Source organism: Erpetoichthys calabaricus, chromosome 10, assembly GCF_900747795.2.
Source record: "Erpetoichthys calabaricus chromosome 10, fErpCal1.3, whole genome shotgun sequence".
NCBI classification, from domain to species: Eukaryota; Metazoa; Chordata; class Cladistia; order Polypteriformes; family Polypteridae; genus Erpetoichthys; species Erpetoichthys calabaricus.
The window spans coordinates 85,870,978-85,896,750 of NC_041403.2; the positions used below are offsets into that span (position 1 = coordinate 85,870,978).

A 25,773-nucleotide genomic window follows, 5' to 3' on the forward strand; every position below is an offset into this window, starting at 1 on the left:
CCACTTCAGAAAAAACACCAAATACTCTCTTGGTCAATTCTTAATCCTCTCTCTTTTAGAGCCTTAGCCTCTTTTTGTTCACCAGTAAGCCATGATTCCTCTACTGTCCAGATTCAAAAAAGTTTCTACTATAAAGCACATTGACCCGACTCTTGGGTCAGAGATGACCTTAGGGCTGCAAAATGGACACTGGACTACAACTTCTTGTAGCAGCCTCTGGAGTCATCAGTTTACCTTAAACGACTGGGCCTCTCAGCCAGTGTCTTATCTGCCCCACAGCATTAACTGGAAAACCTCATCTTGCCAGCAAACAGCCAAATGGAAAAGTATTGGCCTATGCTGCCACTTTTTGCCCAGGATGCCTTACACCAGGGGTGGCGAACTCCAGGCCTGGAGTGCCGCAGTGGCTACAGGTTTTCATTCTAACCCTTTTCCTAATCAGTGACTAGTTTTCACTGCTAATTAACTTTTTCCCCATCACTATAATAGCCCTGTTAGAAGAGTTTAGCCCTCTGAATTGATTCCTTTCTTCATTAAATGACAGCCAAGCAGAAATAAGATGTGAAACCAGCTAAACTGGGGCTTCAAACTCCAACCAATTTCACTCCAATCACTTTCTTAATGAGAAGCCAATTCTTGCTGTTAATTAAACCTGTTATTTAATTCCATGGCTTGTTGCTGCTCTCATTCTGCCACAGCACACATTTTGAAAACTGTTATTTTTCTGTTCTTTCTAAGAGCACCGTCAAAATATTTTGGTGACCTGAGAGATCAATCTTACCAAGACCATCACCTCTCCTTAATTTCAGATATTGTGTAATGGGCACAGGGGAGCTGCTCATGTGGTGGCTTGTTTTGTGTCTCATTATTGTTCGGCTGATAATTAAAGAAAAAGAAACACCTATGGGGCCTGAGTCAAGTTAATTAAAAGAAGTAATCAGCAGCAAAAACTGGTCACTAATTAAGAAGATGGTAAGAATGAAATCCTGCAGGCACTGCGGCACTTGAGGCCTGGAGTTCGCAACCCCTACCTTACAACTTCATGCTGCACTCTGTCCCTAAGGAAAGGTTTATGAACTCCTTCACTCCGCTGTGACACCTGCCCTGTAGTGTCCTGGAGAAGCATTACATGTCTCCCCCAAGGCCACAACTCTGTCTATTCCACTTCTAAGGTTAAAGTACCTGTGGCTCCAGCAGTTCCCTCCCCTCCTCCTCACACGGTAAAGTACAGGATCTCTCATTTTGACAGTTAGGTTCTCTCTCTCATTGCTGCCCTAGCTGCACATAACGGCTAGACAGCCATGTACCCTTTATGCTGTATATGTAAAAACACTTTTAATGTGAAGAGACTTCTACACATTAAAGTAAAATAAGCTCTTTATTAAACAGAGGCCCCGGTGCTACACAGTGGTCTGAAAGAGATGAAGGTTCTGAAAACCACTCAGTCTGGCTTTGAAGGTTTTATCAAGGATAAGTACACAACCCTGCCAGAAGTGAGGGACAGATGCTTCTGCACTGTGGTCTATACAAAATGGCGGTACAATAAATTCAGGAACATCGCATTTGACTCAATATGGTAACGTATTATGTATTATCTTGTCATTTTGCCACATTCAGTGCTTTAATTGCAGCAGATTCCCTTTGATATTTACTTCAGTTTGATTACACTAAAGCAATCCATGCGTCACTACGTAAAATACAACTAGACTTCACATCATTAATGTTTTCAAGGGATCTTCCTCTGAAATTGACCTTGGACTCGTGCAATCTTTTCCAGTTCAAAGTTTCTCCCAGTCTAAGAAGTTTGCTGAGTGGGAAGACATCTTCTGAAATCTATACCAAACAGAATACATCAGCGTCTATTTTCTGAACCTTTTCTTTTCCATTTAAAGGTCGCAGGATGTTGCATCAGGTGCATAACGACTGGCATGCCAATCCAATAAAATGCACATTCGCATTTGGCTACTCTACAGCAGCCAATTAACATGATTTGGACATACATCATTTAAATGTGCAATGAAGCCAGAGCAGCTAGAGACTATCCCCAGAAATCATGGGATTCAACAGCACTAAACACTGGGCCCACCAAAATCTCACCTAAACATTGTGAGCAACTTGCTACTTCATGCCACTTTAGCCTTCTAACATCATCATCTAGACAGTTGGGTGAATTTGTAAGGTCTGTATGTCAAGCATGAAAGGGCACCATGTTGTCATTTTTGTTCTTATGCTGAACTCATTTTGCATGCACTTTTCCAGACACACTGTAACATTTAACTAACCAGAATCCAAGCCAGGTCCCAGTGGAAGCTTTGAGAGCCATATTAGCATTCCAACCAAGAAAAATGACTACATTGGAACCTGTTGTACTCACCTCTACAAGCTGTTTTTTTTAACTATACTTTTTCTTATGTTTGTCCAGGAAGAAACTCACCTAGGATGGGTATCAGTCCAACAGGGCAATTTCAGTTTAGCAAAAACAGCATGGAAAAATATTGACACACATAGAGAACACGTAGACTCTGCACTAGAGCTTCAAAGGCCTGTGTTGTCTATACTGTACATAATCACACATTCTTTATTACTCATTAAAATGTTTTTGAATATGTTGTAGATAAGATAAAAGGAAACAAAGGTCAAACTGAACTGATGCAAATGAATAAAATGCCAATGTTTGCAATATTTTTTTGTTTTACATTGCTTTGAAAGGCGAATTTGACTTTTTTAATTACAGTTTCTGGTGGAGCTCACTATAAGATAAAGTATATTAATTGTGTAAAGGCCAAACATTTGGAGACTTACTGACACTAACAGTGAAACACACAAGGCCTCCAGAGTTCTGCCTCTATCTAAGACTCACTGTATGTTCCACAGTGGCTGATTTTACATGTCTGTCCATTATTATAAAGATATCTAAACAAATGGATTTCAAAATTACCTTTGTTTGTTATAGAAAGGTGTACATGGGTGTGATCTGTTTGTCTAAACAATTAGTACAATAAATAATAAGAAATAATTTTTCCCATTTTCAGCCACACTGTAAAGAACAGCATCATTGAGCAGTTTGCTGGCCCTTATAATGAAGGAGAGTACTCACCGTCTGTTCAAAAGACTCTTTATGACACTCAAGTCTTGGTTCTCAATAAAGTTCCCGAAGTAAGTCACTGTAAAATCACTGTTTAACCAGTTTTGTCTAAAATACTGAAAGAGTTTCTTAAACATATTCTAATTTATATGGGCAATCCTAAAAATTTGCACAAGTATACGTGTTTAAGCATTTAAGAATATTCATACAATAGCATAGAATAAAAGCAAATTAGATTTCTCTTATGTCCAAGTGACCTTAACATTTGCAAAACAAATATATCTGTTTTGTATTCAGCAGGAGGATCAGACCCAGACATCTCCAAGTCCATGGTTCTTGAGGCTGATCCTCCAATTAGCTGTGAACCACCCAGTCTCGCTGAGATTGCACAGGTAGTGAACCAGCTGAGGGTAGGGAAGGCTCCAGGGATCTGGTCCTCTTGGCATTGCAAGCAATATTTGCTTCAATTTGGGAGATTGGCATCATCCCAACTGACTGGAAAACGGGATTTGTCATTTGTTGTCCCTATCTGGAAAGGGATGGGTGATAGCCTAGATTGTGGCAACTACAAGGGGTAACACTGGGTGTTGGGCAGGGTCGTGGGTCCAACGGCTATACACCCTAGAATGCCACACTGCCATATATTCACAGCACTCCAGTTTTTTCTAGTTTTAAGATATTTTTTAGTTTTAGTTGTATTTAGTTTAAGTTTTATTTCATATTTCATTCTATTTTTTACATTTTAGCAATTAACTTACTGTTTGTGACATTATATTTTTGTTTTACTCATCCAATAAATATTCACATAGACACTGTTCTTCAATGATAAAAATACAGTTTTTATATAATTGGCAAATTTTATATTATTCATCTTGCATTACAGTCAACCTAATACATGAATACACGTAACATACAATTTGACTGTGAAAGACCTCAATTGTCTCACAATAATGTGACAGTTCAAGCTTTCCAGTGTAATAAAAAATGGAAGATTCAAATAACTAGAATGTACTATTGCCAGTTGAAGGTATAAAGTTAATGAAAAAGCAATTTAATTTTAAAAACACTTTAATTTTTACTTATGTGAATTTGTTTGTGAATAAGATCACCACACACATATACTTTTTTTTTTTTTTTTTTACTGATGCTACAAGTGTCATCTGCACTTTTCTAAACTTTGAAAGTATATTTTTCTCTGGGAATTCTTACTTTGGTTATTTGTTGAAATACTTCTGAAGTTATTGCTTGAACTGTGTTCATAACAGTAATAACAGAAATACAAATATGTTTTGCTATGTATACAGTGTATTTCTACGTGCAAACTTACATCATATACTGTCTTTAAGAATATCTCAGATTGCTCACTGAATATGCAACATATGATATAAACAAGTTCTATATCTGTATTATTATTAGTGCCTTACTAGTACATGTACTAGAAGCATTACAGTATGGCTTCCCATAGGGCAGGAGAATGCTAGGAATTGTATCATTAGACCATCCTGCTTCAAAATATTACCTATATTAAACAACTGGATTAAAATTAAACTAATACTTCATTTATAGGTTTCTGCTCCTAGATCTCTTTTCTGCTTGTAACAGATATTTTTTATTCTACCAGTTTTTACGTTGATTTGATAGCTGGACATTGCTATATAATAATAACAAAATCAGTAATAATAATAATAATTATTATAAGAAGAAGAAGAAGAAGAATATATTTATGACATTAAATTCAGACTTCAAAATTTCACTTTTTTGCCAGGGCCAGCAGAGCACTGGCTCTTTGTAGTAAAACAGATTGAAAAAAAAAAAAAGAGAGAACAATTCAGAATGGAACGTTAACAAATGAAGACAGAAGGGTAACAAAGTGTTTTTTTTTAACAAATGTTCTTGAGTAAAAGTAAAATATAGTCTTGCCAAAAACATCTCCAAAAAATCAAGTTCTTCCCCAAACATACTTACAAGTAACATAGTAAATCCACCTCTTTGTGTGTTTTATTTGGCACCTTAAAACCTTGCTATACCAAACCTGAGTAACTTCGGTTTCAATTCTGCAGTTCACTGTGAAATATAATTTCCTAGGTAGTAGGTGGCAGCATAATTTACTTAACATTTACATTTTATTGCTGCATTTTGCAAGATAACAGTGCCAGAGGAGATCAGTAATATGATGCCCAATTGAGATACATGTTGATGTAGGGGTTCAGTGTTAAAACCAGATAGCAAGAGGTTGCACACATACTAATTAATCTTGTCTAAACTTACTATTAAGCATTATGGAGGAAACTCATGGAAATGCAGTTTACGGCAACTTAACAATACAGCCATGAGGTTCTGATAAATATAATCGGCAGTATGTACGTTCGTATGCACTTTATGCAAAAAGACAAGTGTTATGTAATTCAATATTATAACTTTTGCTTTTCTCGTTTTCCTTTTGTTGTGCTTTTCAGACAATTTTTCATTTTTATTTTTGCTTTAGTTAATGAAATGATTATTTCTTTGTTAATGACAAGTTCCTTTTAGTTTTCATTAAAGAGAAAAACACTGCTGTACTCTGTACACTGGACAATAATGCTCCCATTAACTTATAACACTTGCACCCTAGAAAAAAAAAGAATAATGTTTGAAAACTAAAGCTTCCTGATAAAAAAAAAATCCCAAGACAAATCTATAACTCAAAGTATTCTGAATGTCACAAAAGTGGTGCACTGTAAACCACATCCGATTTAATTGCAAAGTACATGCAAACCGCAGTAAAAAGATGTAAGCAGCAACATCTATTGACATGCAGAAGAACTACAGACACTCTTTGGTCTTGGACCCTGATGAAAAGTATATCTACAACAGTGAAATCCTTACTTTTTGTGTGTCTGCTAATGACTGGAATTAAGAATAGATGCCAAAGGATGGACAGACAAATGGACAGATTGACAAATGGGTAGGAAGACAGATACTCAGGACAATGGAAAGTGGAAGAAAAAAGTTTGGGAGGCAACTGACTATCCAGAGTAAACATGGAAAATGAATGTTAAATCAGTGATGATGATGAGGACTCCAATACAAATGAAAGAATGAGAGAAGATGGTTGTAACTAGCAGCAAAGTACACATGTCAACAAAAGAAAAACAGGCAAAAAGACTGGTTGTACAAGAAATACAAAGAGGTGCCTTGACTTTTTTTTATTGTTTGTGTTGATGCAGTCTCTGCTGCCAGGAGAGAACATCTGACAATATGTAGCACATCTGCCTCTTGTCTTTTATCTCTGGACTAGATGACAAATAAATTGTAAACTATGCCCTCATCTGTTGTTTTCTTCTTCTCAGATTGAAGAGATTGAGATAGTTATGCCTAACAAGCATTATTTCACCATAGACATGTCAAAAATGGGGCTGACAAATAAAGATGAGGTAAGACGACATATTTGCTCAGTTTCATTGTGAGTTACACAAAGGTTCAATGCATTCCTTTATTCAATTAAAACCTGAAAAACTTTTAAGTGAATCATTAGTCAAGTTAGAGAAGACTGTTGTTTAACATAACGGTTTCAGTGCTCCTCCTCATTCCTGCTTTATCTTTAGCTTCTTGATAAAAGCAACATAATTTGGCTCTAGTAAGATCCCTGTTTGAAAGTAATATGTACAGAAAAAGGATTAGTCTTGAGTCAAGCTCTTTTTCCTGTAGTTTATCATACTGCATTTTATACCACCCACTTAACCCCAGACATTTGCAGTCTCAACTAAAGCTTATCCTTGTGACATTACATGACATATTTATATGACTTCTTATAGTGTAATTACTGTTTTAGAAGTAGCAGTATCTTAGATCTAACATACACAGTAAGGCAACAGACATAAAAAGGCCAAATATCAAAGACAGGTTACGGGGTCAGTGGGGCACTGGGAAAAGATGATAAGATTTTTCTTAATGCTTTCTGCATTTGCAGTTTCCTGGAAGTGTGCTCTCTCATGGACTAAAAATAATGATTCAGTACATTCAATGCCAACTCTGTGTAAGGGAGGCTCCAGCAGAAATACTTTTAAATAGTGGATCACTGTAAATATTTGCCAAGTCTGAAGGTTTTCTAAAATCATTATACCTTGTGCTTGAGTCAGTTGTATGAATTATTTGGAGCTAACAGTCTCTATTTCTAGCTGACTTTTAGAAGATGCACATTTTTTGAAGCACATTTTTCTTTCTTTGGTTTCTCTTGCCTAGAATATGTGTGACTTACTAAATATACTGCAGTAGAGGTGGGGGTTGTTTTTGCCAGTTAAACAGAGGAGTAATCTGGAGAATCTTACAAATACTTATAGGCTTTTGCTGGCCATTTGTGAAAAACAGCATGAATCAACTAAATGCAATAAATTGTTTCCATTAAAGTTGGCATATGCTGCCATCTCATACTGCATATTTGTAAAAATGCAAATAAGCTGAATGGTGCACCCAATGGAGGGGCAAAGCAGTGTTCCAAGTCCAAGTTGCCCATATGGAGTTTGCATGTTCTCCCTTTTTTCCATGGGTGTTCTCCCATATCCTCAAACACTTAGATGTGTTAGGTCAATTGCCAATTCCAAAATGAACAGTTTGGGTGGGATTTGTGATGAACTAACGATGATTCCTGCCTTGTGCCAGATGGGCTTTTTATCCAATAAAACCACTTTAAGGAAAACACTCTCACTGTACTTAGGACCCTAAATGGAAAACAAATTCATAAAACCAGTATTTCAGAAACTTTTCTACATGGAATATAAGAACAACACTACTGGAAAGCTAAGTTGGCAGCTTCCAGCCTTCTCTCTTCAGTATCATTAAAATCAAAAACATAAAACACAAAATGTTGCATCAGTATAGCTGAATACAAGAACGAAAAAAAAAGTACACTGTTACAGTTTAAAAAATGTCTGACTAAGCCATCGAATTTGGCTTTGCCATTATGTCTGGATTAATAATATCACACTAAGATTCTCAGGAAGACCATAACTGCCTCATTCATTAGTTTACTGAAAAATAGACATCTTTTCTGCAAAAGCAAGGAGTTCTTTAACATTGTAGAAATTAATTTAGTGTTCTTGAAACTATATTTGTAATTACTTATTTTTAAATTCCATTTTTCATATTTATACAGAAACAGGACAAAAATCAAACAGAGAGCATTAACATTCTGTGCATGTCTCATATAAATCACCATCTTGATGAAACAGTATTCACATTCAAATTAAAACACAAAATTGCGTAAAACAAAGTGTTATCATTTGACGATGAACTGTAATATGCTTTGATTTAAAAAAAATCAGAAGAAGCCTAGGGAAAGTGAATTTTTCACATTTTTTTTTAATCAAATGGCATCTTTAAAGAGAAGCCTTAACAAACATGTAATCTTTAACATCTAGTTTGCAGCAAATACTTGCATGTCTTTTTAAAAGTTCACTTTTGATAATTTAACTGTAAAAGTGCAAATGTCTTTTACCACAATAATAACAATCGGATATATTAAAAAAATACCTCTTGTATACCTTATCTGATAAGATGAAAAGTAAACTTAAAAACACATTTAATTATATCAGTGTGACTCTGGTTTCCTTTACTGTTACTCACATAAACACACATGTACTATTATGCCTTTAAGGCAACAACGTTTTTAACATGTCTAACTAAACATTACATATTCCTTTACAAAGTCATCCAAATACAGTAGGGGAAAAGTTTTGGGAATCCTCTATTCATTAAGTGACACTGTTTGTTTCATTATAGCATTACAAGGAGTCAAAGCCTACCCAGGAAGATTCAAGCACAATGCAAATCTAATAGCAGCACATCTCACAACAGATCAATTTAAAGTTACCAATTAAACTAATATGCATATCGTTAGAATGAGAAAGAAACATGAGAACACAGAGAAATACTACATGGACATGGGGATAACATATAAACTCTGAAACACTGACCAGTCCTAGAACCAAACCTAATTCCCTGGATCTGCCCCTGGACATTATGCACCACCCTACACCCCATTCGTTAAGCCTTATATGCAAATATTGTGCTGTAAAATGGAAGGAAAGAATCACGCACAGTAGATATTAATGATTCTCCTTCTCTCCACTAAGTGCTATATTCACCTTGTATGTGTTTCACATTTCAGGTGTGCTTCATTTAACACAGATACAGTGTATTTTGAAAATGTACACATACAAGATAAAGACCTGCTGCTGAAAAAAAAAAACCTCAATAAGCAAACATTTTCATACTTCAAATTTATTAAAGGCTGTTACAAAAAATACATTTACTACTGAGCAACTGTTTCATGTAGAACATTGTCTTCTGATAAAAGGGTTTGGTAACTAAAAGCTGGCAGAAACGTTTCTCACAATTTGAATGTCCTATAGCAGAAGGCTGAACAGCAGTAGTGTACGGGTCAATTAAGTTTTTATTTGCCATTATTTGAAATAATTATTTCAAATGGAGAGTTTATTATTAAGCCTTAATACATTAGAAGGAGTGCCGTAGATGCGCCGCTGTGTGTGTAAATTAATTAGACATAGTGATTGGCTGGTTCCTGCCCTGATACCATAGATGACCAGAAAGGACATGTTATTTACTGAAAAGGTATAGGAAGCTGAATGTTAATGCAAACTAGCTATTACATGACAGAGTAATCTTGACTTTTGGCATCCCACAAAGATACTGATATACACAGCTTGATCATTTTACATACCCATCACCTTTCAGTAACAGTCATACCCAACAAAAATTAACAACCACTTGCAGCAGCCTACAATGTATTTTACCAATTAGGCATCTGTAGTCGAAGCATATGTGCATCACAGTAGGCAATATTCTATTTATATAATTCAAGTTAAAAAAACAAATAAAAATTGCATAAGGTATGAACAGTCTCATATTAGTCATAACAAGTCCCATCTTATTCCCCACAATTATATGTTTACAAATACATGTTTTAAACACTGGGAGAAAGGAATATGTTTTCATGTTACTTTTGCAAAAGAAAAAATAAATGAAGGGTACTCTAGCATGAAAACTGCATTAATTTTTGCTGGGATTACTGGCAAAATACACTTTAACCAGCTGTGTTATTTTTTTATTTTAGGTGCTTTTACCTTTAGACAATCCTTCTGGTAACATAACTGGTACAGTGAGAAGAAAGCCTTTCTCCAAGCTTTGAAGCCATCTGGATTCCTAGACAATGAAAGCTGCAACTTCATCCATTTCATAAAGATACTTTCCTGAGGCTGGAAGTATCTTTTTCTTTTATTCTGCTTAGGTGATTGTCTTATACTGTACTACTTTAAACTAAAATAAAAAGCTTAATTAAAACCTACCAGAATTCTCAACTCATTATTTTCCTTGTAATTACAAATAAATAATCAACAAATCCAAATTCTGATAGTCACTGTACTACTTTATTTCAAAGCTCAGAGCAGCAGCTACATGGCATTTCAAACTTATATTAAAACCAATTAGGTTTAATTGTCTAAAAATGCTTGTCTTTGGTTCCTAAATGTGTTAAAAACATAGGTGGAGTGTTCTGTGCAGCAGTGCTGTTGATTAGTTCTCTAGCAAAATGGAACTATCCACAGCTACCTGTGTGATAAATACTGTAACTGACAGACAAAACAAAAACAAAAAAAAATTCTGCAGTATAAGTCATATGGAAATGATATTCACAATTTGCATTGGAACAAAACTCCATCAGCACAAAATACAAATTTGGCAAACAAAACAGTATTTAGAATTAGAAATATTTAGCTGTACCAACATACCAACATACACACACACACACACATCCTAATAAATTGACAGACTGGTGAACCAGATCTGTATGAAGTCTGCCATTCTGTGTGCTTCATGTTGTCTTTATCTCATGATCTATTGTTGGTTATCAATACACTTGAGTGAAATAAAATGTAAAATAACTAAAACCTTAAAGCTTAAGTCTGATATTCCTGTCTACAACCACAAAAATGTCCTGCGTTCTTGACCCTGTCAGCTGTATGCCATTAACATATCAAAAGATGAAATTCTCCTGTGGTTTTTCATATTTTCAATATGCAGTGCACAATAGTTTGAAAGTCTTTCATTGTGACAGTTAATGTCTTAGCCTCCCTTTGTATCAAATCTTACCAAAATGAATTGTTACAACAGTTTCTAAAAGAAATGAAAGACAATGGTTATGTACAAGTCACCTATATTAGTGCAAATTGAGGAAAAAAACTTTACAGTAATGAATCTTTGATAACTAAAGCAGAAACTAAGTAATGTTAACATTTAAAGCCCTTGGAAGGGAGTTGTTGACAGATGCCTGAACTGTGTCAGAAAAAGCACCATGTAATTAATTACCTGCATATTTATCTCCTTTCTGTTCCTAATTCCTGGGCTTTTCAGTAGAATCCAGGTCTACAGTAAATAAAATAAAATGTAAACTAAACATAATCATTCAGAATCACAATAATCCTTTTGTTAAAGAGCAAAAGCACCATGGTTAATAAAATGTGAAAGAAAAATAAATACTTATGATTGTTGATCAATATCACAATGCACTGACACCGCTTTTAAATTAGAATCGAAACCCTATATACAAAAGATAACACAAATACTGCATAAGGGACACAAGATTGCAGGCTTTAAAGCAGAAAATAAATATGCTAGTCAAAAACGTTCAGTTTTAAATTTAAATAGCCTATCTAATAACTACTATTTTGGAAAATCATTGTATAAAACAGTTTTTCTTTGTTCTTGTTCTAAACCTCCATGATTAATATAGATTTTTACATTTTGAAAAACTTAAGTTTTTTATATAAACTGTATTTTTATAACAAATCACTGGAAAAATACCCTAAATACACAGCAAGACTGATCTGTTCTAGTATGAACATTAAAATCATTACAGAACATCATCTTTCAAAGACTTGCTACGCTATCTGCTGCATAATTACTTCTTGCCATTCACAAAAATAGGATCACTATTTTTAAAAGCAACAGAGTTAAATGTACATTGGGTTTTCAGATATTAAGCAAATCTTACAGCATTTTGGACAAAAAAATACATTCCTGTTTCCCACTTTACTCTAAAAAACGTAAAAGGTAAACAGAAATAATTTCTCTTACACTTCACATTCATATTTTTTCATCTTTAGACAAAAGAAGGATTGCCTATGTACAATTTTTACACATACTTTGTATTACTTGAATGTAGGCATAATATTCAGCAATTAATAGTGCCTTCAATGTTTGGTAAAAGTAAAGAAAGACAAACACTCCACTACTTCAAGTTAAAAAGAATGTGTAAAACAGTCCAGTAAACAGAATGGCTTCTCTGCAGATGAGGAGTCAATGGGTTGCTATTTCCACCTTCTCTGATTGTCTTTTCCTTATTGGCATTTGCTTGTATTACTTCACAAGAGATGCAGACTAAACACTTTATGCATTCACTGCTTCACTGTTGCACTGCTATGAAGTATTGTTTTTCAAATGCTGTGTTTGAAGAGGCTTTACATGATACTCATATATTTTTAGGGCTGGGCCAAGCTTTAGTGAAAGTCCAGTCAAGACATCGTTTCTTGTCATTAGCAGCAAAGACTTTCCATCAATTTCCTAAAAAAAAGAAACAAAAGATGAATAGACAGTACTTTGTTTGTCCCAAGAGGAAAATTTAGCTTTTCACAGAACAAACAACAACCACCTCATTCAAATCAAGTGTTAAACAGATTTATTTTTCTAGAAAGATTTTCTAGATTAATTTTTAGTTAATTTTGTGTATGTCCTGTACTTGGTTTAAATAAGTGATACAATTTGTCATGTTAATAATTGTCAAGGCAATAAAAATGAAACCAATATAATACATGGAGATTCTACAGTGACTCTTCTGACAGAAAATGTCAACTTACCTACATAGGGAAAATAGTGAGGCATACATTACATACTACTGTACATTCTTTTAATAATGGCTTTTTTCAAAAACATTTAAAAAGAAAATTACATTCTATTAGCCTTCCCAAAGGAAACTCACTATTAAATTATCCCTGAAGTTTCACGTATTTCTACATTAATAGTACAAAAGCATAATAGATAAGCTCAGTTGCCAGTTTATTAGACACACCCTCTCATTAATAGGCACGAGATTCAGTTTTTGTCCAAACAAACATTAGAATATGCTGGGGATCTGATCTAAGCCATTTTGACTATGGTAAGACTGTTTGCACCACATACCTTACTGAGATGTTTTACACACTACAGTTTCTAGACTTTATAGGGAATGGTGAGATAAGTAAAAATACCTAGTGAACTGTGGTTCTATAGGTGAAAATACCTTGTGAAAGAAGATTGACTAGACTTCTTCAAGCTAATAAAAAAAGTCAAAGTCTATACTCAAATAACAACTCACTTTCTGAAATGAACTGGAATTGGAAATGCAACCAGTTCAAGAGGAAACAAGCTGGGGTGGAATTGGAATGAAAGAAAACAGAAATTAATTCCAATAAATTCTAAAAAAAAATCCAATTCTGAGATAATAACAACAACAACATTTATTTATATAGCACATTTTCATACAAACAGTGTAGCTCAAAGTGCTTTACATGATGAAGAAAGAGAAAAAAGACAAAATAAATAAGAATTAAAATTAGTGAACACTAATTAACATCCTGTCTGGATTTGTTAAATGTTATACATTACATAAAATACAAACACATCAAATACATTCAAGCATACTTGTATGTATTATACGTAATCGAGTTTTTATTTTTGATTTGCTAGTGAGGTGGAAAGTGGCAAGCCACTAATGAGAATATGGGAAACGAGAATATGCTTAGAAAACTGAAGATAGGGTAATTTCAAAAGTCATAAACATTGTTGCCAAAACTGAAATACTAAGCTGTGAACACTGTCAAAAGGAGAACTGCTAGACTGCAATAGCCAAAAGATTTTTATTACTGGAAGCACATACACCAATCTGTAATTTGCAACACATCTTGACAGCTCAGCCACTGATGGTTGGGGCTTATAAAATAAAATGGTCACCCTGTAAACAAAAAATAATGATAATAAAAATCTGCTAATGCTAATCAGTGGAATACATTTCTAGTGTCATTGGCAAGATATTTAGGCCTGACAACTGATATCTTAGTGATGTGAAATTTAAGAATTTGACAATGTTGTGCAATAAAAAGTAAAATATTTAGAATGACAGAACATAAAATTTATCTGTGAAAATAACCTATTGTGTTTTATGGTTTGAGACAACATAAATTAGAAGCAAGCAAGGCAGTACCAAGGTACATCACTAATTTAGTAGCTTACATTTATTTAAAAATAAAATAAAAATATCTTACTGATATAAGCTGTATATTCAAAATTTCCAATAATAATTTCAAGTTCTCAGTTTTATTCAATTTACCTTATTCTTCATGCATATTATTACTACTTATGTCAAGAACTGACATGAAATCTCCTCCATGTTAATATTTCACCTCCCAGGGGTGTGGTTTGCTTTAGCTTGTTTCATATGTGCTGCAATTGTCATTTCTTCTGAGAGGTATTCAAGCAGTTAGGGCATGGCCCATGTGGACAGGCACTCCTATACAGAAATGTTTTCCTTCATCTCATAAGCATTTCAACAGTTAACGGCCAGTGGCTTAATGGAGATTGCAAAAAGTAGTGGTGACAAGGGGCATCCTTGTTGTTTTAACTACCTAAGGGAAAGTCACCCCTGATGGAGGATCGCAGGAATCGTGAGAAAGAGGGGTCCTTTCTTCGGATTGGCTGGCCCAACACTGTTTCAGCCGTGGAATGGCCAAATGGGGGAGGCAGCTTGATGGATGAGGTCTCCAGGAGTCTAAAATTATCTAAATCTTATTATGTGATATCATCTACTGTTAAATTCTGCTCCGTACTTCTAAAAAATTTTTTATTTTTTTATTGAGGATTTATTCTGTTCTGTGTATTGTATTGTATTGACCCCCTTCTTTTGACACCCACTGCATGCCCAACCTACCTGGAAAGGGGTCTCTCTTTGAACTGCCTTTCCCAAGGTTTCTTCCATTTTTTCCCTACTAGGTTTTTTTTTTGGGAGTTTTTCCTTGTCTTCTTAGAGAGTCAAGGCTGGGGGGCTGTCAAGAGGCAGGGCCTGTTAAAGCCCATTGTGGCACTTCCTGTGTGATTTTGGGCTATACAAAAATAAACTGTATTGTATTGTATCCTTGTCTGGTACCACGTTCTAGTTTAAAGTAGTCTGAATTAATGTTGTTAATACAAACTGAAGCTTCTGGATTGGTATACAGTAGTTTGATCCATGCACAAATGTTCGGGCCAAACCCAAATTTCTCCAATGTAGTGAAAAGGCAGTTCCATTCAATCATATCAAATGCTTTTTCTGCATCCAAGGATAATAAAATCTCTGGGATGTTTGACTTTGTGGGTGAATATATTACATTAAACAGGCATTGAAGATTGGACGCTAAGTGTCGGCCTTTAATAAATCCAGTTTGATCTTGTAATATTACTGAAGGCAGCACTTTCTCCATCCTTCTAGCTAGGACTTTGGAGAGTATCTTAACATCATTATTCAGAAGTGAAATTGGTCTGTATAATGCACACTGTAATATGTCCTTATTTATTTTAGGAAAGAGGGTGATTAATGCTTGGCAAATAGTTTGAGGTAGAATTTTATTATCTCTAGCTTCTGTGAATGTTGCTAATAGGAGGGGAGCTAGCTGAGTGGAGAACTTCTTATAAAATTCGGCAGGGTAGCCATCGGGGCCTGCTGCTTTCCCACTCTGAAGTGACTTCATAGCATCTAATAATTCTGATAGTGCCTGCGGTTTATCCAATTCCTCTGCACTAAGAGTATCTATTTGTGGTATCTCGAATGCATCCAGAAAAGTCCAGTCTTTTTGCAGCCGGAATTGATCCTTGCTTAATAAGTGGGTCTCCTGTAAAAATGCTATTTTAGTGTTTAGACTTGTTAGGTGAGAGAATACTTTCTTTCTTTTTAATTCGTGATTCAGGCCTTTAACATTCCAGCTCACAAAGTTAACTGTCCCGTCTTGGAGACATTGATTCTGAATTTTTGATGTCATTTTGTAGTCTTAACCGAAAGTGAGACAGCTTTGACCTTAATTTCCAATTTTCCCAGGGGTAATTGCCATGCAGTCTATTGTTACGTTTGTATTTATAATTATAAGGATTAAAAGGATAGATTAGAGATGGCTTGCTCTCCTTCTCTCCCCCCTAGTCCCCCCCCCCCCCTGTTTTGCCTCCCCATGTGAGGCTGAAACCCACTTCACAAAGTCCCAGTCCTCTGACATACCTAGAGACAGAACACATCCAAAACAAAAAACATTTTTACATATGCATTTTATATATACATTTTTAATACATATGTTTTATATAATATAAAATAACTAGCAAATTAAATGATTTCACATATGTTATTATATATGTGTGGTTTTAACCTAGTAATTTCACAAATCAGCCTTGGTGCAGTTTTACTTTAGCTATGGTGAAGTGCTTTGCTAGCTAAATATTAAGCTGACAGTGCATTAATGGTGTTATTTCTGTAGCCTTGTTTGCTGTAAGCAGCGGTAGGCTAAGCTATTGAAGAGCTATTTTAGAATTTGTATGCCTATATTCATTTTTATTTTTCATTGTCTAATCTAATATCTAGTCATAAACATAACTCAGAAATAAGGAGATCATATTTTCTTAAATAAAAAAGTTTGCCACATGCAAGTGAATATATCCAGTAATTTCAAAGGTATTTTTCACATTTGCGTTGGTGCCCTGTAGACCCAATTTTAAACTTCAAGAACTGGCACGATATTTTTAAAATTGATAAAAAATGCCTCAGTTAAGAACACAATTTCCCATGACAAATTAAATGTTGAGGTGGCCCAGAAATAGACAATTTAGCAGTGGGCCACCACTGTAAAAGTTTCCACTGATGCTGCCATAGTGTTATACAAGTACGTGCGTTAACATATAATGCACTAAGCACCTGTTAGGATAGGTATGTCAGTCTGTCTGTCTGTCTGTCTGAATGAAACAACTAGGCCCCTGTGGACCAATTTTGTTGAAATGTGACATTCTTAATCTTCAAGGAAATTTGTTGAAACAATTTAATTTTCATTGAAATATCTTAAATAGCTGTTGTGCTGTACATGGTTTAAAATTTTCAAAATCTTTGATTGAAAAACATGGTTGAGTTTGCAAACTGGTCAATCTTGAAACAGAGAAATAATTTGTGCAACTTAAACTACAAATTATTTACTGTTTCAGTTTTGCCTTGAAGGGGGTTGCACTAACTTGTGTATTTTGTAGATTTTCATCTTTTTCACCTCCAATAGTCACTAATGATAGCAAACAGATTCCCAATACAAGTTAATGAAACACCAGTGAATGTCATGGGTGGGGTAGGATGTTGATGTCTCTGGCTGATTATAAGTGTGGGACAGCAGCACCCTATCAGCACGTCAAGCTCAGAGCATGCGGAAACCTCCCCATATATCTCCCTCCTCCCCATGCTTTAATTCATAACTCGTACGTTAAATGATCTTAATAATAATAAGTTAATACTGATGCTCTGTGTAAGAAAGGACAGAGCCGACTATATTTCCTTAGAAGGCTGGCGTCCTTCAACATCTGCAATAAGATGCTGCAGATGTTCTATCAGAAGGTTGTGGCGAGTGCCCTCTTCTACACGGTGGTGTGCTGGGGAGGCAGCATAAAGAAGAAGGACACCTCATACCTGGACAAACTGGTGAGGAAGGCAGAGGCTCTATTGTAGGCATGGAGCTGGACAGTTTGACATCTGTGGCAGAGTGATGGGTGCTGAGCAGGCTCCTGTCAATAATGGAGAATCCACATCCACTGAACACTATCATCTCCAGACAGAGGAACAGCTTCAGCAACAGACTGCTGTCACTTTCCTGCTCCACTGACAGACTGAGGAGATCGTTCCTCCCCCACACTATGCGACTCTTCAATTCCACCCGGGGGGGTAAATGTTAACATTATTCAAAGTTATTGTCTGTCTGTATACCTGCATTGTTATCACTCTTTAATTTAATATTGTTTTTTATTGGTATGCTGCTGCTGGAGTATGTGAATTTCCCCTTGGGATTAATAAAGTATCTATCTATCTAAACATAAAAATATAAAATGCACGCAAGAAAAACAAAGAGTTATTTAGATATGACTGACGTACCCTACAGCATGAGCACAGAGCAAATATACATTTAGTCACTACTATTTAACTTACACAAAACCAAGCTCACAGCTCCATTATTTGTTGATTAAAATGATTCAACATTTCACTGTCACTCTTATTTAGTAGGGTGGCCAGACGTCCAGGTGAAACAGTCTCAATTTTAGGCTATATGTACATAACTGAAGAATACCAAAATGTCCTGGGTTTAACAGGCATCCCATCTAATAAAACATTGCTCCGCCATAAACATCCTCACTAGAGTATATACTTAGAACAGCAGATATGAAACTCCAAGACAGACCCCTCTAAAATGCTGACACGGAAAGCATGATCAAGAACTTGTGTTAAATTTGAACAGCATAGTGAAGACGACATGAAGCAGACACAAAGAAACAGTACTGCCATTTATTTGTTTCCACTTCTAGCACTGCGTGGAACCATATGTTAATTTGTGAAAGTTTTTTTTCCCTTGCCCTGAACCCTTAGTGTTGATGATGAGATAAAGCAGGCATTAAACAAATGAGGATATGCTTTAATCTGGTCACCCTATAATTTGCCATCAGAGTGCCACAGTCACGTGATGTCCATAATGGTCAGTCACTATAATAAAGTTAGCCTTTCACTTTTGTTATTTCCTAACATATACCATAATTGAATAGCTTTGCAAGTCCCATTTCATGAAAATTACTATGATCAGACATGTTCAAGCAAAGAAGTAATTAATTACAAAGTTTGTTTATAGGTTATGGAAATTGGTAATTGCAAATTGTCACTGTGTGTTAATATGGGGTGTGAATGTGTAGGTGTTTATGCATTATGTGAGTGAGAGTGGTCTTTGTGATGGACTAGAGTCCTACCCTGGCCAGTTTGGAGCCTTTTGTCCATTCCTGGTGAGATATTGTTAAGTCCCTGACTCCATGAAATTCATTAAAAAGGTTCTAGAACAGTGCTTGCTCAGCTATCAAATTCTTCTGAATGTTTTGCCATCTGCACATTTCCTAACTTATTTCATATATACTGACTTGTTGTAGGCATTTAAATTACATCATAGCTTCTTGTTCAAACAGCATCACAACCAAAACTTTGCCATATCATGTGGTTTCATGGAGGTTGTTCAGAAACTAGGACTGTATAACTTTAAGTTGTAGGTGGCTTATTTTACATGCAACCCAAGACATACAGTCAGTCAGTGAGTCATTTTCCAACCCGCTATATCCTAACACAGGGTCACGGAGGTCTGCTGGAGCCAATCCCAGCCAGCACAGGGCGCAAGGCTGGAACAAGTCCCAGGCAGGGTGCCAGCCCATTGCAGGGCACACACACACACACGCACACACACACACACACGGGACAATTTAGGATCGCCAATGCACCTAACCTGCATGTCTTTGGACTGTGGGAGGAACCCACACAGACATGGGGAGAACATGCAAACTCCACGCTGGGAGGACCCGGGAAGCGAATCCAGGTCTCCTTACTGCGAGGCAGCAGCGCTACCACTGTGCAACTGTGCCACCCAAGACATACAGTGAGTGTTTTTATAAACAGAATCCTGATACAACTTCATTTCAGTGTTTCTCAAACTATGGGTCCTGACCCAAACTGGGTCAAGTACATGTTTATTATTCATTGCCACACGATTGTGTAGTAACACTTTCTGTTCTGCCAACCTATATTCACAAATGCTATCAAAGAGGCACTAACTACAATTAACTAAAGACACAAAAACTTGGGGATGACGTTGTGCTTGCAAAGAGGATGACTGACCTATCTCAGGGAAAAAAAAAAAAAAAAATAATAATACATTTTATTTAATAGATGCCTTTCTTAACACTCAAGGTCATCTTAGGGCTCATTTATACTTCACGCTCAGAACGCATATGTGCCCGCATCATGGCTGCCACACGTTCCCAGCGTTCATTTGATGCGTCCTCTGAGCAGCTCCTCAGAAATTAACACGACCCGTGCGCGAGTTGCAGTACCAGCAAAAAGTCGGGGGACGCAGTGTGCTAAAAGTTGGAATGTGACATCAGAGTCTCTGGTTACAATCTACTTGTGACAGAAAGACGCTTTGCGGATCCTATGAGATCGGAGTGTGCTTCGATATTTGATGAATGGTTCGAAGTGGTGAAGCAAAATGCCGACATACAGATGAATTTGTGGTGCTTTGGTATTCAAGTGTTTCATATTCCCGATCGTAATGACACAATACATTTTAAAAGTCTCACATACTGTCTTATGTGCCGTCTTTTTTTCTAGGGCTTCCTCCAGTACTGACAGCAGTGGCAAACAGCAGTAGATCGCCACACTGTATGATATTCCAACTCTCTGCACATTTAGAATCCTTAGATTTATACTTGATATCACTTTCATGATGAAATGCATTGAAGTATGTATGTTACATTTTACAGATAAATCGTTAGTTTTGTTTAAATAATGAATATTGTTAATAATTACACACTTGGGGTGACACGGTGGCAGAGCGGTAATGCTGCTGTCTCGCAGGGACTCACGTCGCTGATATTCCCTGCCTGGAGTTTCCATGTTTTCCTGCTGGGTTTCCACAGTAAGCTCCGCTTTCCTTCCAAAGATATGCAGATTTGGTGACAGTAAAATGACGCCAGTGTGTATGTGAGTGCTTGTATTCACCCTGCGATGAGCAGATGCTCCGTCCAGGGATTGTTTCAGCCTCGTGCCCAATACTAGCTGAAATTGACAAATCCCTGGACTGATGGATTTAATTATTAAACATCCTTTTCAGAGATATTGCGGTAAGGTGTCATCGGCGTTTAATGGGTTTACCAGGCAATTCACAACACAGCAAAGCCTAACCTATTCTCACCGTGATATCTCACACTGCCACCTGGTGGATTCCTACAGATTTACGTAAAGTACGTGTGCAAGTATAAACAGTACAACGCTTGCGTAGTAGGAGCGTCCTCTACAGCATGCACCATGTCGCATGAAGTATAAATCCAGCCTTACAATGAAATCAAACAACATTAATAAAATAAAAACAAGAGAATGATAAATTAAAAAGCAATAAGATACAGAGATAGAATCAAACATACATAGATAAGAGGGAGTAACAGTGTTAAATTTAAAGTTGGTATGCCAGTTTGAAAATAAGTTTTGGGGGCAGTTTTAAAATGTGTTATTGAAACGGCCTGACAGATATGAGAGGGAAGAGAATTCCAGAGTTGAAAAGCACTATGAGAGAAATGCTCGAGCTCCCAAAGAACAGAGTTTGAGGTGTGGTACAAAAAGTAGAGTTGCAGATGAGGATCTGAGTGAGCGAGAGGAGTGTAAGTCTGTAGGAGATCAGTGAGATAAGGAGGAGCAAGGCTGTGGAGAGCTTTAAATGTTAAGACCGGTATTGTATTCAGTAGTTAACAGGGAGCAAGTGAAGTTGAGAGAGAATAGGTGTAATATGTTCAGTCGATTTAGAACAAGTTATTATCCTAGCAGCAGAATTTTGAATAAGTTGTAAGCGATGGATACGTTTTTGTGGGATGCCAGACAGAAAAACAATACAGTAATCTATACATGATGTGACTAGGGCATTAACCAGTACTTCAGTACTGTGTTGCGTAAGAACAGGACGAAGTCTAGAAATGGTTTGGAGATGGAAGAAGACAGTCCGAGAAACATTAATTATATGGGAAGAAAAATAGAATGACGCCCAGGCTCTTAACCTGGGAAGAGATGTTTGTGTTAATATTGTTAATTAAAATAAAAGAATGGATAACCTTAGCAACTGTGGATTTAGAAGCAATGAGGAGCACCTAAGTTTTACTTCTGAACAGTTGGAGAAAATCGAGAGACACCCATGACTTTATGTCTTGGAGACATGTCATAAGCAATATCTGGAGGGAAAACAGAAGTGTATTTAGTGGATAGATATAGCTGTGTGTCATCAATGTAACAATGAAATTTAACACCATGGTGATGAAAGATATTAACTACTGGGAAGATATAAATGAGAAAAAGAAGCAGCCCCAAAACAGAGCCCTGCGGAACTCCCTGAGTAACGACTGCATCCTCAGATTTAAAGCCCTTTACTTGAACAAATTGCCTCCTATCAGTGAGGTAGGAAGAAAACCATTGGAGGACAAGGTCAAAGACTCCAAAACTAGCTAGTCATTTCAAAAGTATCTGATGAGATATGGTGTCAAATGCGGAGCTAAGGTCAAGAAGCACAAGAATCGATAAATGTCCCATGTCAGCTGCCCGGAGAAGATCATTTGTGATTTTGACTAGGGCAGTTTCTGTGTTGTGTTTTGGATGAAACCCAGATTGAAACTGTTCAAAAAGGTTATTTTTTTTGAAAGATGGGGCTGAAGTTGGGAGGCAACTATCTTTTCGAGAACTTTAGAAATGAATGGAACATTTGAGGTAGGCCGATAATTGTTAAGGATATTAGGGTCTAAACTAGGTTTTTTTCAGAATTGGAGTAATTGAGGCTGCTTTTAGTAACAGGGGGACCGTGCCTGTAGTAAGGGAAGAGTTCACTATAGTAGTTATCATGGGGGAAATATGTCACAGAGAGGACTTAACAAAGCTTGTAGATATTGGAACTAATTGGCACGTGGAAGAATTAGATTTTGTTATAAGCTCCGAGATATCATTTTCAGCTGGTAAACTGAAATCTGAGAATAGGGTGGTTGGTAAGGGAATATGGGTGATCTCCTGTATTGATAATGTTAAAATACTATACAATTTTGGCAGCAGAGACAGCATTTTTGTATTTTAACATATGATCTGAATACATTTCCTTGTGTACAAGAAGACCCATCTTTTCAACTAGGTGCTCCAACTGTCGGCCCATGGCTTTGAGCTGATGGAGTTCAGATGTAAACCAGGGAGCAGTGTGAATAAATGAAACAATCAGTGTTTTTAAGGGAGCTAGTGCATTGAAGACAGAAAACAGAGCAGCATTGTAATAGTCTACTAATTCTGATGGTGTGGTAGCAGAAAGAGAAACAGGCTGGAACTGCAATACATTTATAAGGCTCTCTGGGTTTACATGCTTGACATTACGAAATGAAATTACACACTGAACCTTTACTTTACTGAGTGGTAAGCTAACATCAAATTTAATCATTTTGTGATCCGAGATGGGTAATTCAGTAGGAATAAGATTGTGAGATATGATACCAGAGCAGCAAACTAAGTCTAAAATACTGTATGACCCATGTTATGAGTCAAAAGGCTGACAAATTGAATTAAACTAAAACAGTCAAGGATTTCATTAAAATCAGTTGGTGTGTCAAAGTATATGTTAAAATCACCCATGAGGATGACATTAGTAGACATTGCACACAAAGTTGTTAAAACAGTAAAACGTTCTGCAATAAAAACACTTGATAGTTTAGGAGATCTATATAAAACAGCAATTATAATAGGTGAAGGTCCGCAGCGTTTGCCAGCTAATAGTTCACAGGATGGATACGCTGGAAGAGGTATCGGTGATAATTTTAGGTCTTTGTGGTGAATTATTGCAAGATCACCTCCCCTCCCTGAAGGACGGAATTTAGAGATGCAGACAAAACTCGGAGGGAGCACTTGATTTAGATGAAAATAATCACCCGGTTGCTGCCAAGTCTCCATAAGACATAAATAGTCCATCTTAGCGTCTATAATAAAATCATTAATCAGCAGAGCTTTGTTTGCAGTTTGCATATCAGGAGAAGGTGGGAGCGGAGGATGCCATCATCTATATGCTACACCAATCCCTCTCTCACTTGGACAGAGGCAGTGGTGCTGTAAGAATTATGTTTCTAGACTTCTCTATCGCCTTCAACACAATCCAACCTCTGCTCCTTAGGGACAAGCTGACAGAGATGGGATTAGATTCATACCTAGTGGCATGGATCGTGGACTATCTTAAAGACAGACCTCAGTATGTGCGTCTTGGGAACTGCACGTCTGACATTGTGGTCAGCAACACAGGAGCGCCACAAGGGACTGTACTTTCTCCGGTCCTGTTCAGCCTATATACATCGGACTTCGAATACAACTCGGAGTCCTGCCATGTGCAAAAGTTCGCTGATGACACTGCTATCGTGGGCTGCATCAGGAATGGGCTGGAGGATGAGTATAGGGACCTAATCAATGACTTTGTTAAATGGTGCGACTTTAACCACCTACAACTGAACACCAGCAAAACCAAGGAGCTGGTGGTGGATTTTAGGAGGCCCAGACCCCTCATAGACCCTGTGATCATCAAAGGTGACTGTGTGCAGATGGTGCAGACCTATAAATATCTGGGAGTGCAGCTGGATGATAAATTAGACTGGACTGCCAATACTGATGCGCCGTGCAAGAAAGGACAGAGCCGACTATATTTCCTTAGAAGGCTGGCGTCCTTCAACATCTGCAATAAGATGCTGCAGATGTTCAATCAGACAGTTGTGGCGAGCGCCCTCTTCTACGCGGTGGTGTGCTGGGGAGGCAGCATTAAGAGGAAAGACGCCTCACGCCTGGACAAACTGGTGAGGAAGGCAGGCTCTATTGTTGGCATGGAGCTGGACAGTTTAACATCTGTGGCAGAGCGAAGGGCGCTCAGCAGGCTCCTATCAATTATGGAGAATCCACTGCATCCACTAAATAGTATCATCTCCAGACAGAAGAGCAGCTTCAGCGACAGACTGCTGTCACTGTCCTGCTCCACTGACAGATTGAGGAGATCGTTCCTCCCCCAAACTATGCGACTCTTCAATTCCACCCGGAGGGGTAAACGTTAACATTTAACATTATACAAAGTTATTGTCTGTTTTTCACCTGCATTATTATCATTCTTTAATTTAATATTATTTATTGTATCATTATGCTGCTGCTGGAGAATGTGAATTTCCCATTGGGATTAATAAAGTATCTATCTATCTATCTATCTATCTATCTATCTATCTATCTATCTATCTATCTATCTATCTATCTATCTATCTATCTATCTATCTATCTATCTATCTATCTATCTATCTAGAGACAGACTGAGTATTAAATAATCCAAACTTCAAAGCGTCTATGGATGTATATTCCGGTGGTTTTACCAGAAGAATCAGCATGTTATGATCAACACGCTGCTCAAAAATATGTGGACAAGCGTGTCCTTCAGACCAAAGTGAAGGAATAGACCTGCTGCTACTCATGCTGAGACAAAAACGATGACGAGAGCCCCGTAGAATGTACTTTGGTCGTCAGAGAATGCAGAGGTGCAGCAGGAGATCAGCAGGCAATTCATAGTTTGTTCAAACTTGATACAATTCCTCTGGTGAGTATTTTAGTTTTGTAGATGTGACTGCATTAGATAGCAAAGTAGACATAGTAATCCATGACAACCAATTGAGGTTTATCATAGTAGAATTCCAGAAATCACCCAAGCAAATTCCAGATTGGAAGCAAAGCAATGTACCCCTTGTGTACCTACTCGGCCCAATTAAAATAACATGTTAGCCAGTAG

General features: G+C 36.9%; 2 protein-coding genes across 2 annotated transcripts in view; one reads left to right on the forward strand and one right to left on the reverse strand.

Moving 5' to 3' along the window:
- The window catches only part of uox (urate oxidase), a 26,408-nt gene extending 15,981 nt beyond the window's left edge, over positions 1–10,427 (forward strand). Inside the window, exons 5-8 of the mRNA XM_028811549.2 lie at positions 1,390–1,576; positions 3,033–3,156; positions 6,415–6,498; positions 10,197–10,427. Coding sequence (XP_028667382.1) covers positions 1,390–1,576; positions 3,033–3,156; positions 6,415–6,498; positions 10,197–10,271 — 470 coding nt within the window. The 3' untranslated portion in view covers positions 10,272–10,427. The remainder of the gene's footprint in view (positions 1–1,389; positions 1,577–3,032; positions 3,157–6,414; positions 6,499–10,196) is intronic.
- Positions 9,327–25,773, reverse strand: part of samd13 (sterile alpha motif domain containing 13) — an 84,799-nt gene continuing 68,352 nt past the window's right edge. Inside the window, exon 5 of the mRNA XM_028811550.2 lies at positions 9,327–12,700. Within this exon, the coding sequence (XP_028667383.1) occupies positions 12,557–12,700 (144 nt within the window). The 3' untranslated portion in view covers positions 9,327–12,556. The remainder of the gene's footprint in view (positions 12,701–25,773) is intronic.